This window comes from Equus asinus, chromosome 21 (genome assembly GCF_041296235.1).
Source record: "Equus asinus isolate D_3611 breed Donkey chromosome 21, EquAss-T2T_v2, whole genome shotgun sequence".
NCBI classification, from domain to species: domain Eukaryota; kingdom Metazoa; phylum Chordata; class Mammalia; order Perissodactyla; family Equidae; genus Equus; species Equus asinus.
Genome location: NC_091810.1, coordinates 58,212,456 through 58,226,454, shown reverse-complemented (window position 1 = coordinate 58,226,454; position 13,999 = coordinate 58,212,456). Strand labels below are relative to the sequence as shown.

The 13,999-nt window shown below is 43.1% G+C and overlaps 1 protein-coding gene across 3 annotated transcripts in view; it reads right to left on the bottom strand.

Moving 5' to 3' along the window:
• SCN10A (sodium voltage-gated channel alpha subunit 10) overlaps positions 1–13,999 on the bottom strand; it is a 92,655-nt gene that overhangs the window by 44,033 nt on the left and 34,623 nt on the right. For all 3 annotated transcript variants that reach the window (XM_044754935.2, XM_070492845.1, XM_070492846.1), the window contains 3 exons: positions 13,726–13,837; positions 3,474–3,712; positions 561–734 (listed from right to left, as the gene is read on the bottom strand). In XM_044754935.2, coding sequence (XP_044610870.2) covers positions 561–734; positions 3,474–3,712; positions 13,726–13,837 — 525 coding nt within the window. The remainder of the gene's footprint in view (positions 1–560; positions 735–3,473; positions 3,713–13,725; positions 13,838–13,999) is intronic.

Genomic DNA, 13,999 nt, shown 5'->3' with positions numbered 1-13,999 from the left:
CCAGGAATCAGGATGACCTCCTTGAGGCAAGAGAATCTGGGACGCTGGAGTCAGGCAACCTGGCTTTGAGATGCAGGTCACTCGGCAGCTGGGAGACTTCAGGTCACCATCTAACCACTCTGTGTCTCAGTTTTCCTCCTCTATTCATGGGGATAGTGAAAACAACTCTCTCCCAGGGTCATCATAAGCATGAAATGAGATATGTTTTGTCAGGGGTTTAGCACTGTGCCCGACACATTGTCAGTGCTCAAGAAACAGTAGCTGCTATGATTAGTGTTGTTATTTTTATTTGAAAGAGAACAGGAGCATGCTGGGAAGTCCCTTCTTGATGCAGGTGAGGGGACCCAGGCTCAGAGAGGAGAAGGCATGCTCCTACGGTAAGTAAGTGGAAAGCTCCAAGACTCCAGCTCCCAGGAGCCATGCCCTGCCCCCCTCCCATAGGGATAAGAAAGGAAGAAGGAGCTGGCTGGCCGGGTCTCCAAAAGACAGTGTCTGTTTCCAGGAGTGAGCCTCCCTGGATGTGGGGGTGGTTTCCCCAAGTCACCAAGCGAAAACATTACCAGGCGAAAGGTCCGCAGCACTGACATGCTTCCCTTCTTGGCTGCGCCCAGCTCCATCAGGCTCACAGTGACGATGATGCAGTCAAAGATGTTCCACCTCTTCTGGAAGTAATAGTAGGGGTCCAAAGCAATGATTTTCAAGACCATTTCAGCAGTAAAAAACACAGTAAAGACCTGTGGGTGGAAAAAGGATCCATCTCAGCAGTGTCTGGGGGGAGGGGACAATGACAAATAGGACAGAAGGAAAATGTGTATAAAACAGCACATCCTTTTATCTTGTTTTTATTCAGTTTCTATATTTTCCGTAGGCTCCTGAAGGATTATGGATGGGAACATTCATGTGGCCCATAGAGAAATCTCTGGACCAGTGCTCAGGGAATGTGCGTTAGAACCCATGGTTCAGTGTTTCCATATGAATGGCGGTAGAAGTGGAGTAAGTGGATAATCATTAGGATAATTCTCATATAATAGTGGAAATGAGAAGTCAGTCTGGTTCAGTAGCTTAAAAGCATGGATTGTGGAGCAGCACAGACCCAGATAAAAATTCCAGCTCAGCCATTTCCTGGCTTGTGTAAGGTTGGACAAGGAATGCGTCTTCTCTGTACCTCAATTTCCTCATCTGCATAATGGGCATATAAAATGAGATGATGCCTATGCAGTTCTCAGCAAAGGTCCTGGCAGATAGTAATTCATTAATAAATAATAGCTATTAGCAAGAACAATGGGAATACAATGTCTCCAAGATTCTTTCAGCTCTGAGTGTCTCTAATTGTCTTAAACAGGATGGAAGTCTGACATTGAGAGAGGTCAGGACCAGGCTCAGCCATGCAATAACCAGCAGGAGAGGGAGGCAGAGGAGGAAGAAAGCAAAGATCAGGGCCAGGTGCTTTTCTCTCATTTGCTCTCATCAAAGCCTCTGGCCAGCCTGGAAAACAGAGACGATTGCGTCCCTTTTACAGTCAAGGGACCGGCTGAGAGTTTAAGTGACTTGCCTAGTGCACAAGACTGCAACTGTGTAATTCAAAGAGCATCTACTGAGCGCCCGTTGTAGAGAAGCCCTGTGGTGTGGCAGGGGGCGGGGGTGAGGTCCTGTGCCCTAGAGAGACCTGAGTCAACTCTGGCTCCACCTTCACCTGCTATGCCACCTCAGGCACGATACTTAACCTCTCTGAGTCTTAGTGCCTTCTTTTGGGCTGTGAGGGTGACTGATAACTTCATAGCATTGTTGTGATGCAGAGATAAGACTTATAAAGCCCCTAACTCATCATAAGCACCAAACAATGCCTGCCTTTCTTTCTAGAAAATGGCACTGTGCTCTTTCACAGGGGTAAAGTCCTTTTCTCTTTCTTGCCTCAACTTTTCCAAGGTAAAATCAGGGCGTGAGCTCAGAGGTCTCTTTCGTAAGGCTCTCTGTAGTCTATGCTGACTTCTTGGAGAATGAACTCTCCCTTCTCTTTCCATTTCCTCTTTGCAAATCAACTTTAAATAGAATGTGACTCTTAGGCTAGGGGCTGCCAAAACTAAGGCACGCTGGTTTCACAGTATTCCAGAACCTACTGGAATCTTTTTCACATCTCTGGATTTTCAGGGAGTGGGGAGCTTTCTAAGGAAGAGTAGTCACATTTTCTGGGACCTCTCCTTCTACCTAAGTCTGCAGCCTACGAGAGGATTCAGAAGAGCTAGAGGGTCCCGGTGGACCTAGTGGGCCACCTTTTGCGGGGTGACCACTGGTGTGGAGGACCACATGGTATGGGGTGAACACATGGAGGCAAGACCCTGACCTTCCTAGGTTCTGCTTATCGCGTGTGTGTGCGTACGCTCTCTCGTTCGCTCCTGTGCACATTCCCACACACCCACACACATACACATGCATTCAACACGCAAACTCTCTCACACACATCAGCACGTCCTGTGAGGGAGTTTAGCCCAGGAGTTGAGAAGTGTGAGCTCTGGAGCCAATTGGCCTAGGTTCAAATCTCGATGCTGCCACTTACTCACCTCTACGACCTTGGGCAAATTATTTAATCTCCTGTGCCTCAGTTTTTCCTTCTGAGAAATGGAATAACAATAATACCTACCAGGTACCTACTGAGGGTTGTTGTCAAAATAACAGTCTACCAGGGTTGTTGTGAAAATACAATGAGATAATCCATGAGAAGCATCTGAGACCAAATCTGGTTTTGAGTAAGTGTTCCAATAAAGTTGGCTACTGTTATTATCCCTGTGAGGGGTCACAGGTTGAGGACACTTGTTCTCCCTCTGAGTCAGATACTTTACTTGGCATGTAGTGAAATCCAGTATGGATTTTATCTTGTTTAAAGCAAATAATACTAAAAAATAATGGAGGAAAATTTAAAGTTGCATCATGTATAAGCCAGATACAAAAGAAGAGTTCTGACTCCCTGACGCTTTTGTTACAACAGCAACCAGGTCTCCATGTTCCCTCCCTCTCATTATCTTCCCCTTCCCCTCCCACTCTTTGTGCCCTTAGATGACAGCACTGAAAAACCACAGTCACTGTGTTTTGCGGTCATAAAAGCAATAAAACAGGAAGGAACTTGCAAGTCCATAGGTTGTCTTTAGTTGGGAAAGGGACAATTATCCTCATTTCAAGGTAGAGGCAGCTGAGATCTGGAGAATTCAAGTGGCTGTCCTAAGTCCTGTAAAGGGGAGCTAGATGCCCCTAGGTCATGGCTCTCTTGGTCCACTTCTCTGTGCTTATTCATCCCAAAGCAATTCCCACCAAATCAGCCTGGTCCTCCAGACTTGACTTCCTGCACTCAATGTCCCTACCTCTCCTTCACTGCTCCTCTCAGCTAGCTAGATCAACACTCTAACAAATGACGGCATGCTGTCACCCACCCAAAGCCCCCCAGCCAAAACAGCGCAGGCAATGGCTGGCAGTGCACTCACGATGTTGCCTATCTGGAGCATGGCTTCGAAGGTGGAACTCATGCCGTGGTGCTCCATGGCCATAAAGACGGTGTTCACCACGATGCACAAGGTGATGGTGAGCTCTGCAAAGGGGTCCGTCACAATCTCGAAGAGAAATGTCTTGAGCTTCACCCATGTGGGGCAGCACTCCCAGATCAGATACTTCTGAGCCAATCTGGTCAGGCAGGGTGGGCATCTCTGCTCAGACTCCTCGAGTTCTGCATCACAAGTGTGGTCAATGATAGCTGTTAGCCATGCATTGTCTCAGAGTCCCGTCCCATGGCCATCCCCTAGACCTTTCCATTACTAATAACTACCACCTCCAATCTCCACTTCAGCACCCCCTCTCTCTGATTTCCATTTTCTATTTGTTGAGCTCCTCCAGTTTAGCAAGTGCAATCCAATCTCTGTCCCGTTCGGTCCTCTAAACCATGGCCCCTACACTTTTTAACTGTCCATTGCCTATGTCTCAACTTACCCAGCTTAGATTTCATGTCCACCCCTCTACATACTCCCTTGCAGATATCCTCAATTCCCTTGCCCCTCTCCCCCTTCATTGGACTTGTTGCAAAACCCCAGCCCTGAATAAACCCAAAGTGCAGACTGTACCCAACAAAGTGAACCTAGTCGGAAAAATATGCACCCATGCTGACTGGTCCCACCAGAGATTCATGAGTCCCAGCTTGTCATTGTCCAGAAATCCTGCCATGTTTCTCCATTTCAGTCCACTCCTTCAGTCTTCCAGGATAGCATCGTCTCCTCCTCTCGCCTCCAGCCTGTACCTCTCCTTCTCTAATCCTCACTCTCTGCTGATGAGCTCCCTTTGATTCCCTCAGAATACAGAATCACTCACCCAAGAACTTCCTCTTCTTCCTATCACTGAGTCTGCAACGAATCTCCAAGTCCATCCCCACGTTCCGCCTTGTGCCCTGCTTAGCACCTGAGCTCGCTGGACTCCTCCCACCTGTGGAGGGGCCCCTCCGTCTCGCACCTCCTCAAAGCCTGTGTCCTCCCCTTTCTCTCCTCTCTGGGCCATTCCCATCAGCATGTGAACATGCTTTCATTATATCTCTACTTTTAAAAAGGTCTCCTTGGACCCTACGTTATCTATCATGTACTGTCCCCTTAACAGCAAAATTCCCTGTAAGAGTTTTCTACACTTAACCATCTCCAGTTTCTCACTTCCTGTTCCCTCCCCGACCCCTGGAATCAGGGCTTTACCCCTTCTAAATTCAAATCCTCAGTTTCCAGTCCTTGCCTTACTCTGTCTCTCAGAGCATTTAACAGAATTTATAATGCTCTCCTTGAAACCTTTTGTCTATCTGGCTTCTGGGACATCACAATCTCTTGGTTTTTCTCCTGTTTCAGTGACTGCTTCTTCTCTGTTTCTATTCCTGTCTCTGTCTTCCCTTCCAGCCTCTACATGTTGGAGAACTCAAGTATTCTCTCCTTAGTCTCTCTTTTTTTTCTCTCTCTAAACCATCTCTATGCTGATTCCCCTCAAATTATATGTCCACTTTCTGATCTCTTCCTTAAGCACCAGGTTCATCTCTCTAGCTGCTTCCATCAACTCCCCACTTGGATGTGTAACTGGGACCACCTCTGTGGAGGGCAACTGAGTAGCTTTAGGGCTGTCTATAAATTCCACTGTAACATATGCACCCTGCAGATAAATCCAGCCTATCTGGGCAAAAAGAGGTGATGTCCATCATTTATAAGAATAATAAAAAAGGGAACAACGGGTAATGTACCTTATGAAAAAGGATGAGACAGATTTAGTTATGAAGATATTAAAAAAATCTGTGAAATGTGTGTGTGTGTGTATGTGTGTGCATGTGTGCTTATATATGTATAGAATATTGCGTGAAGGACACAAGAGAAACTGGTGGAGCGCACTGGAGCCTGAGGAGCAAGGAGGATCTTTGGTGGAATAGAGACATAATTTTCATTGTACACACATTTGTAGTATTTTTTTTTTCAATGCCAGCCTAATCTCTTTTTCTTAAAGGTTGGCACCTGAGCTGGCTGACAACTGTTACCAATCATTTTTTTCCCTTTATTTTCTTTTTTTTCCCTTATTTTCTTTTCTTTTCCTTCTTCTTCTCCCCAAAGCCCCCCAGTACATAGTTGTATGTTCTAGTTGTGAGTGCCTCTGGTTGTGCTATGTGGGACGCCACCTCAGTGTGGCCTGACGAGTGGTGCCATGTCTGCGCCCAGGATCCGAACCGGTGAAACCCTGGGCCACTGAAGCGGAGCGCATGAACTTAACCACTCGGCCATGGGGCCAGCCCCTCGTTTGTAGTATTTGAATACTTTTTTTTACTACATGCATTTTTTCAAAAAAACGAGTTTATAGAAATAAATGTATGCTGCCAAATTCTGCTGTTTCTTTTTCCCATAGATAATTAAAAAATTTATATGTAGCCAAATTTGTCAGTGCTGTTCTTTATGTTTCTTGCTTTCATGCCTTTTAAACAAAGCCTTTCTCACTGCGAGATTTAGAAAAAATCTATCCAAGTTTCTTCTAGTTCTTTTGTAGCTTTACTTTTTTCATTTAAAATTTTGGTGCATCTGGAGTTTATTTTGAGTATGGAGTAAGATAGTGATCCAGTTTATTGTTTTGAACCTCTGGTTATTTATATTAACACTATTTATTGCATAATACCTCATTTTCCAAAGGATTTGAAGTTTCATTTTGGTCACAAGTTATTTCCATATGTTTTCATATACACTTGTGCCCATTTCTCTTCCATAGATCAGACTGTTTATTTTTACTATCACATTGTTTTAATGACTTACTGTGGATTTATAATCTTTAAAACATTTGGTCAAATAAAGTAGAAAAATGAGAAAAATAATCATGGCTCATATCACAGACAAAATACTAATTTCGTTAATAAATAAGAACTCTTAAAAATCAGGGAGAAAAAGACCAACCCAACAGAAAAAGGATCAGATAGTTTCCAAAAAGAAAATTCAAATGGTTTATAAATATTTGAAAAGATTGCCAACAATACTCAAAATAAGAGAAATGCAAAATAAGACTGTACTAAGACATTATTTTCACTGATCAGATTTGCAAAGATAAAACAGTCTGGTAATTGTGTTTGGGAGGGTGTGGGTTGAAAGGCAATATCATCTATTGCTTGGGTGGGTGAAAAGTGGTACATTTATGCAAAGCATCCATCATGTTTCAAAATTAAAAATGCATATCCCTTTTGACAAAGCAATTTCCCTTCAAGGTGTTTAACCTATAGTTAAATTTGTGCATGTAGAAAGTGATGTATTGGCTGCGGAGTTTGCTTCCCATCAAGAGCGAAATGGTTAAATAAATTATGGTACATCCATACAATGTAATACTAACTGTTATTGGAAAGCATAAGGATATTTACGTAGAATGATTTTCAAAATACATTAACTGAATAAACTGTGGTGCAGAATAACTATGTGATATGCTACCATTTCCAAAGAAGGAAAAGGCTATAGACTTTTGATTGAACGTATATAGAGTATTTTTGGAAAGAAACACAAAACAGCTGGTTTGAGTATTGTTTCTGGGGAGGGGAACTGAGTGGACAAAGGGATATTTCTTTTTTATATATGCCCTTTTTTTATATGCCCTTTTGTATCTTTTAAATTCTGTATAATGTATTGCCTATTCAAACAAAAATGTTCTAAACAAAAATTTGATAAAGAGAGTCTATTTAAAAAAAAGAGAGAGAAGGTCTATTTAAAATAGTGGAGCAAAAAATGTACTGACCTTTCTACTTCCAGGAATCAACAAAGCTGTCAAGGAGACTGAGAAATAGAAATGCAAACTCTTGGCAATGATTTTTTGGATTTGACACCAAAAGCAAAGGCAACAAAAGCAAAAATAAACAAGTAGGACTATATCAATCTAAAAAGCTTCTGCACAGCAAAGGAAATCATCAACAAAATGAAAATTCAACTTACTGAATGGAAGAAAATATTTGCAAATCATGTATCTAACAAGGAGTTAATATCCAAAATATATAAAGAACTCACATATCTCAATAGCAGAAAACCAAATAATCTGATTTAAAAATAGGCAGAGGAACTGAACAGACATTTTTTCCAAAGGGAAGACATACAAATGGCCAGTAGGTACATGAAAAGGTCCTCAGCATCACTAATCATCAGGGAAATGTAAATCAAAACCACGTCACACTTGTTAGAATGGCTATTATAAAAAAGACAACAAATGAGTGTTGCCAAGGATGTGGAGAAAAGAGAACACTCGTGCATCGTGGATACGAATGTAAATTGGTACAGCCACTGCAGAAAACAGTATGGAGGTTCCTCAAAAGTTAAAAATAGAACTATCATATGATCCAGCAATCCTAATTCCATATGCATCCAAAGGAAATGAAAATAGGATCTCAAAGAGATATCTGCACTCCTGTGTTTATTGCAGCATTATCCACAGTAGCCAAGATACGGAAACAACCTAAGTGTCCATCAATGGATGAATGGATAAAGAAGATGTGGTACATATATTTATACACAAGGGAATATTATTCAGTCATGAGAAGGAGGGAAATCTTGGTGTTTGCCCTCAACCTTGAGGGCTTGATGCTAAGTAAAATAAGCCAGACAGAGAAAGACACCGATACTGCATGGCATCACATATATGTGGAATCTAAAAAAAAAGTTGAACTTATAGAAACAGAGAGTAGAAATGTGGTTGTTAGGGGTTGTTAGGAATGTGGAGAGTGGGGGAAATGGGGAGAGGTTGGTAAAATGATACAAACTTTCAGGCAAAGATGAATAGGTATGAGGATCTAATATGGTGACTATAGCTGATAACACTGTGTAACTGAAATTTGCTAGGAGGGCAGAACTTAAGTGTTCTCACCAAAAAGAAAAAAAAAGATAAATACATGAGGTGATGATTATATTAATAACTAGATGGGGGAATCCTTTCACAATGTATATGTAAATCAAATAATCACAATGTACTCTTTAAATATCTTACAATTTTGCCCATTATATCTTAATAAAACTGAAAAAAAATCTTGTCAATTAAAAAAAGTAAAGGATGCGTTGCCCCTTCTACTTTCTGAAAGCACCAAAGGTATCAAGGAGACTGAGGAAGAGAAACGCAAACTCTACTTTTGCTCAAACCAGGTAACATCTGTAAACTCAAATCATAAGTGATGTGCAAAGGCTTTCATATGCAGCACAGGTCAATCAGGGTGCAGGAGACCCTCTGAAGGGGCACTCGAAACTGCAGATACCAAAACTGGTAAAGCATGGTTCTCTAAAGAAGTTAGCAAGTCCTGGGGACAAAATCAACAATCTCTGGTTAGAGCAAAAGCAGGAGCTTCCCTGGACCTATTTTAGCGCTAAAAAGAAGCACAGGAAGTAGGACTGAATGAGGAATCTTGCAGATACGCCATTATGGCAGGAAGCAGCCTGTCTGTGAGAAAGGACAGGAAAAGAGACTCAGCCTTGTAAACAGCTTTAACATTGCTGATCTTGACTGTCTGGGGAGATGCAGAGGCTAAAAGAATCACGCACTTGCTAGCTTGCAACGTGATCATGGTTCCTCCCCAGAAGAATCTCCAGCAAAAAGCTAATCCAGAAAGAATTTTCCTCCTTTCCTTTTGTTACGATTAAAGAGGTGTCCCCCCTATGAGCAGCCAATGTCCCACTCATGCATCCTCTCCTGCCACTTCAGGAATCTATTGAATATTTTGTCTGTTTCCTTCATCTTCAGTCTCTTCCATTGTCACAGATCCTCCCCCTTAGCAGGTAAATATGCTTAAAAAAAACCCATGCAGGAAAACCAAAAAAATCTTCCTTCAATTCTACTTACACCTTAGTGTTATTTTACTGTCTCCTCCCCTTCACAGGCAAATTTCCTGAAAGAGTTGTCCGTATACAATATCTCCATTTCCTCACCTCTCATTTATTCTTCAATCCCCTCCAACGTGGCCTCTGCCTACTTCCCTACTCCACCAATCCTCTCTTGCTCAGATCACAAAGATATTCAAGTGATTAAAGCCCCTGGACTCTTTTCAGGCTTGATCTTACTTGATCCTTCTACAGCATTGCCTCTTTTGACCTTTCTATTCTTCCTGAAGGAATTTAGCCCCTTGGCTCTGCATTTTATTTTTCTGGGTCTTCCTGTATTTCTAGGCATTCCTTCTCAGCCCCCTCTGCTGGCTCCATGTCTTCTCTTCAATCATTAAACATAGTAGTTTCTTAGAACTCTGTTCCAGACCTTCCTCTCTTCTTACTTGATTCTGTCTATGTCACCTTAACCACTTCCCCCGTTTCAAAATTACCATCTATATTCAAACTGCCTTCAAATATGTATCTCAAGGTCACCCTTGTCTTCTGAATTCTAGACCCATTTATCAAAACTCAACTTCCTACTGGACATCCCTACCTGGATGTTTCAAGGGCGCCTGAAACCCAATGTGTCCCAGACTCAACTCATGATCTTCCCCTCTCATCTTTCCTCAGTGAACCCCCCTGCTCCCCCTAAAGTGTTCCCTTTGAGTCATTGCACCAGCATCCCTCCAGAACCATATGACAACCAAGTCCTGAATCTTATGCCCCTTACAGAATCCTCCCATTTCCTGTCATCCCCACTGCCACTGCCCCAGAGCTGGGGCTCCACCATCTCTCACCTGGCTTCCACCTCACCGGTTTCCCTGCCAACACTCTGCTCCTCTTAATTCCATTCTCTACGTGCATTCACAGCAACATTTATAAAATGCAAATGTAGCTCCCCTGTCTCCAATTCTTTAATGGCACCTCACTGCTTTTAGGATGAAGTCCAAACTCTTTGATATGGTGTAGAAAGTTCTGTGGGTCTGGCCCCAGTCCATCTCTCTAGCCTTATTTTGAGCCCCTGTCCTCTTTACTCTCTGTGTTCCAGCCACATCAGGCTTTTTAATTTCTTCAAGTGTTAGGCTCTCCTCTGCTTCAGGGATTTTGTGGTCCTTTCTGCCTGGAATACTTCTAACCCCAGGCTAACCTTACTGTATTTCCCTTAGCATACTGAACTTCCCCTTCAAGACACTCAGTACCTGGTAATAACTTGTTCCCCATCTTTCTCTCACTCAGCATAAGGGCAGAGACTAGGCTGTGCTCACTGCTGTGCTCCTGCTTCTAGTCTTCTGGTTTGGACAACTGCCAAGTCTTAGCTTGTATGCCGAGCATAGGTGGCTCAAGTGCCCTGAGCTCAGTGAATGGCCAAGGTCTTATTGGATTGAGCCAAACTTTCTCAGGCATGATCACTCCCAAAGAGGTGGCCTTTGTAAATCCTGTCACAACTCTGGCAGCATCAGGCATCTTTCATGTATTCCATGGGTGTAGTGGATAGATTGTCTGACCAGAGAAGATCACACGTCACCTGCCCTATGCTCAAAAAACTTTGACCTAACCTAAGGTCATCTTTACCCAGATTCTCTGAAAAATGTCAGTGTTTCTCTTACCTGTCCTAGTCTTTTCTCCAAGTGTCTTCCTTGAGAGGAAGTCTTTCCTACCTCAGGATATCTGATCATTCCTTATTCTCTTCCTGTTCATCAGTTCAAGTCACTATAAATTAGCATCACCCTCCTTCAACATCACCTTTGTGCATCACACTCCTTCACCATCCTTTCAGCAACTGTTTGTTGAGTGCCTACTATGTACCATGCACTGCTCTTCTAGGAACTGGAAATCCTGCTGTGAGCAAAACAGACAAATCTCTGTTCTCATGGAATTTACAACCTAGTGAATAAGTATAGCCAACGTCTGGTGAGTATCTATTATGTGCCAGTCATGGATGTAAGCACTTTATTTGTGCTAACTCATTTAATCCTCATAAAACACCCTAAGATGTGATGTTTCCGCTTCTTTATAGGTGAGAAAACTGAGGCACAGAGCAGATAATGGAGCTCCAAGGTTGCACAGCTTACCATAAGGGATAGAGCTGGGATGCAAACCCAGGAAGTTGGGCTCCAGGGTCTGTGTTCTTAACTACTACCCTCTGTTGCCTCTCACCCATCTCAAGACCTCCTTTGTTCTTATCTAAATTGGGATGTGTTTAGGACACTCATTTTTTTTCATTCCTGTCTAATTCCTGCAAAATGCATTGCATTTGCTGTTCATCTGTCTGGAACTCTCTCCGCCATGTTCTCACAAGTCTTCATTCAGATTTCTGGTCTCCTTAGAGAGAACGGCCTTCTGCAACCACCTTATGTAAAATGGCCCCTTCTGCAGCCCCCTATTCTCCATCTTCTTCCCTATTTTATTGTTTCTCCTACTTCTCATCACTACCTGAATATCTGTTTGTGTTTAGCATCTCTATACCCTGGCCCCAGGATGTGGATTCCATGAGCACAGCCTTCTGTCTTGTTCACCACTGAATCCCCAGCACCTGGAACAATGCCAGACACATGGCAGTGCTCGACAAATGTTTGCTGATGAGTGAAGAGATGAACAAAGAGGGAAGGAGGAAGGTTGATAGTTCTGAAGAATAAATGAGAAAGCAAGCTGTTTGTATTTAGTATTTGCTGTTTGACGGCTAACAGCAAAAAAAAAAAAAAAAAAAAAAAAAATTCCAAGCAACCCACATAGCCAACAAACTCATGGACAGAGCAGCATGGTGAAATTCTACACACCTGTGAGAAATGTTAAGCGTGCAGACAGCATTCTAATGAAAACAGATTGCTAAATAATTATCAATGAGGAAAAATCATGGAAGAGGATGTGCACACTGTTGTTATTGGAATGTGTACACATTTCTCAAAACCCAAACTCAGGTATGCAAGAAATGTGATTTAAGAGTTGTTTTTCCCTGTAATTGAATTCAATTTGTACTTCAAGTCCTCAACCTGGGGACTTTGTTTTGGTTAATTCAATATCTGCTACTACTGCATTATCTGATCTGGTGTCTGAGTTCTGGGGGGCTCAAGGTTGGTGGGAGTTGAGCTGGTCCCTAGTCATGGCCAGGTGTATTTCACTTGAGTCATCACCGTTCCCATCTGGTCTCTGGTGGGAGAGCCACAGAGATGGCTGTTCCCTCTTTGCCTCTCCACTTTCCCTTTTTGGCTCTCACTCAGTTTCTTCTGTAGCCTTCAGTGGGGGTGAGGTCATCATCCAGCTACTGTCCTGTCATGCCAGGGCCACTGGGCCCTCTCTGAGTCTGCCTCAGGCCTTCTCTACCAGGTACCTTACCAGTCCATTCTACACCACAGTTTCTGTGCCATGCTGGGCATGGAGGTATCTCTCTAAGGCTTGCCACCTCTGGCTTCACCTAGAAAGAGGGCACAGATTGGCTCTGTTTTCAAATCCCTCAAACATTTTTTTGGTTTCTGTCATCCACCATGCCTTTCCCTCACAATTAGGATTCAGCCCAGGCTTGGAGGAAAGCACACAGACCCCTTTCTCAGGAACACACCAACATCCAAGCTCCCTTCTCTGTCCTCTGGCCCGTGACATTTTAAATGTGTCTAGGGGAGATAAATAACCAGCTATGACTAATGCTGTATTTTCCATACCCCGAGACAAAATAAAGCCTGGATAAGAAGACAGGCCTTGTACTCAGGGTGAGGAGGATGCAGCCACGCTCTTTGGGAACTCCAGTGTCAGGTGGACATGACCCAGTGCCATTCTTTTCCTCCACCCTTGCCTTGGTGTAAGCAACTGGAACTTGGATGCATCCCCGGGGAGACTGAGTGGATTCCAACTTAATTGATGGAACCCTGAATTAACAAGGATTTAGTTAAATTGCCTGATTAATTTATTTAAATTGTCTTCTATTACTCAGCATAATGGGGGCTTGAGACAGAAATTAAGTTATAACCGTAAAAGTTACAGCCATGAGAAACATCAGGATAATTTTGCCATGTTTGAAAATTAAAGACTGTTCAATTTCTTGTCTACCTGTGGTAGCTTGAAGTTCTCTGGTGCCTGCCAGATCACTTTTTAAAATCTAGTTTTGTGAATATATATGAAGCAGATTTTAATCTGAATAAAAGATGAACTCGGGCATTTCATTCATTGGATTCTATTGTTTTTGCAAAATTATCCACGTTAAAAAAAACACATTGATAAAGGGTGATGGAACCAAGGGCATAAAAAAAGAGGGGCATTAGGATCCCAGGGCACAGAGATGGGTGCCCTTTGACGCCTGCTTTGGGCATCCTCTCTGCTGCTCATGTGGGGACTCATCATGGCACAAGGGATGGATATTCCAACAAACAGTACTTACCCTCAAGGACAGAGGTCATGATACTGACAACGCTCATTGCCCTTCGGACTCGGAAAGGTTCATTCAAGTATTCTGCTGATAAAAAAGTCTTCTTCTGTCCTGCATCAAGTGCCTGCTGGGACACAAACAGAGTCAGGACACTCCCCCAACCTGAAGTCTTCAGTGGCGAAGACTATCACTCAGCCTCTTATTGGCCAGTCTCTTGGGGTTGTGAGTTGCCCAGGGAAGCTATGAGCCACTGCTTGGAGTCGTGCTTGGAGAAACAGGCTACTGC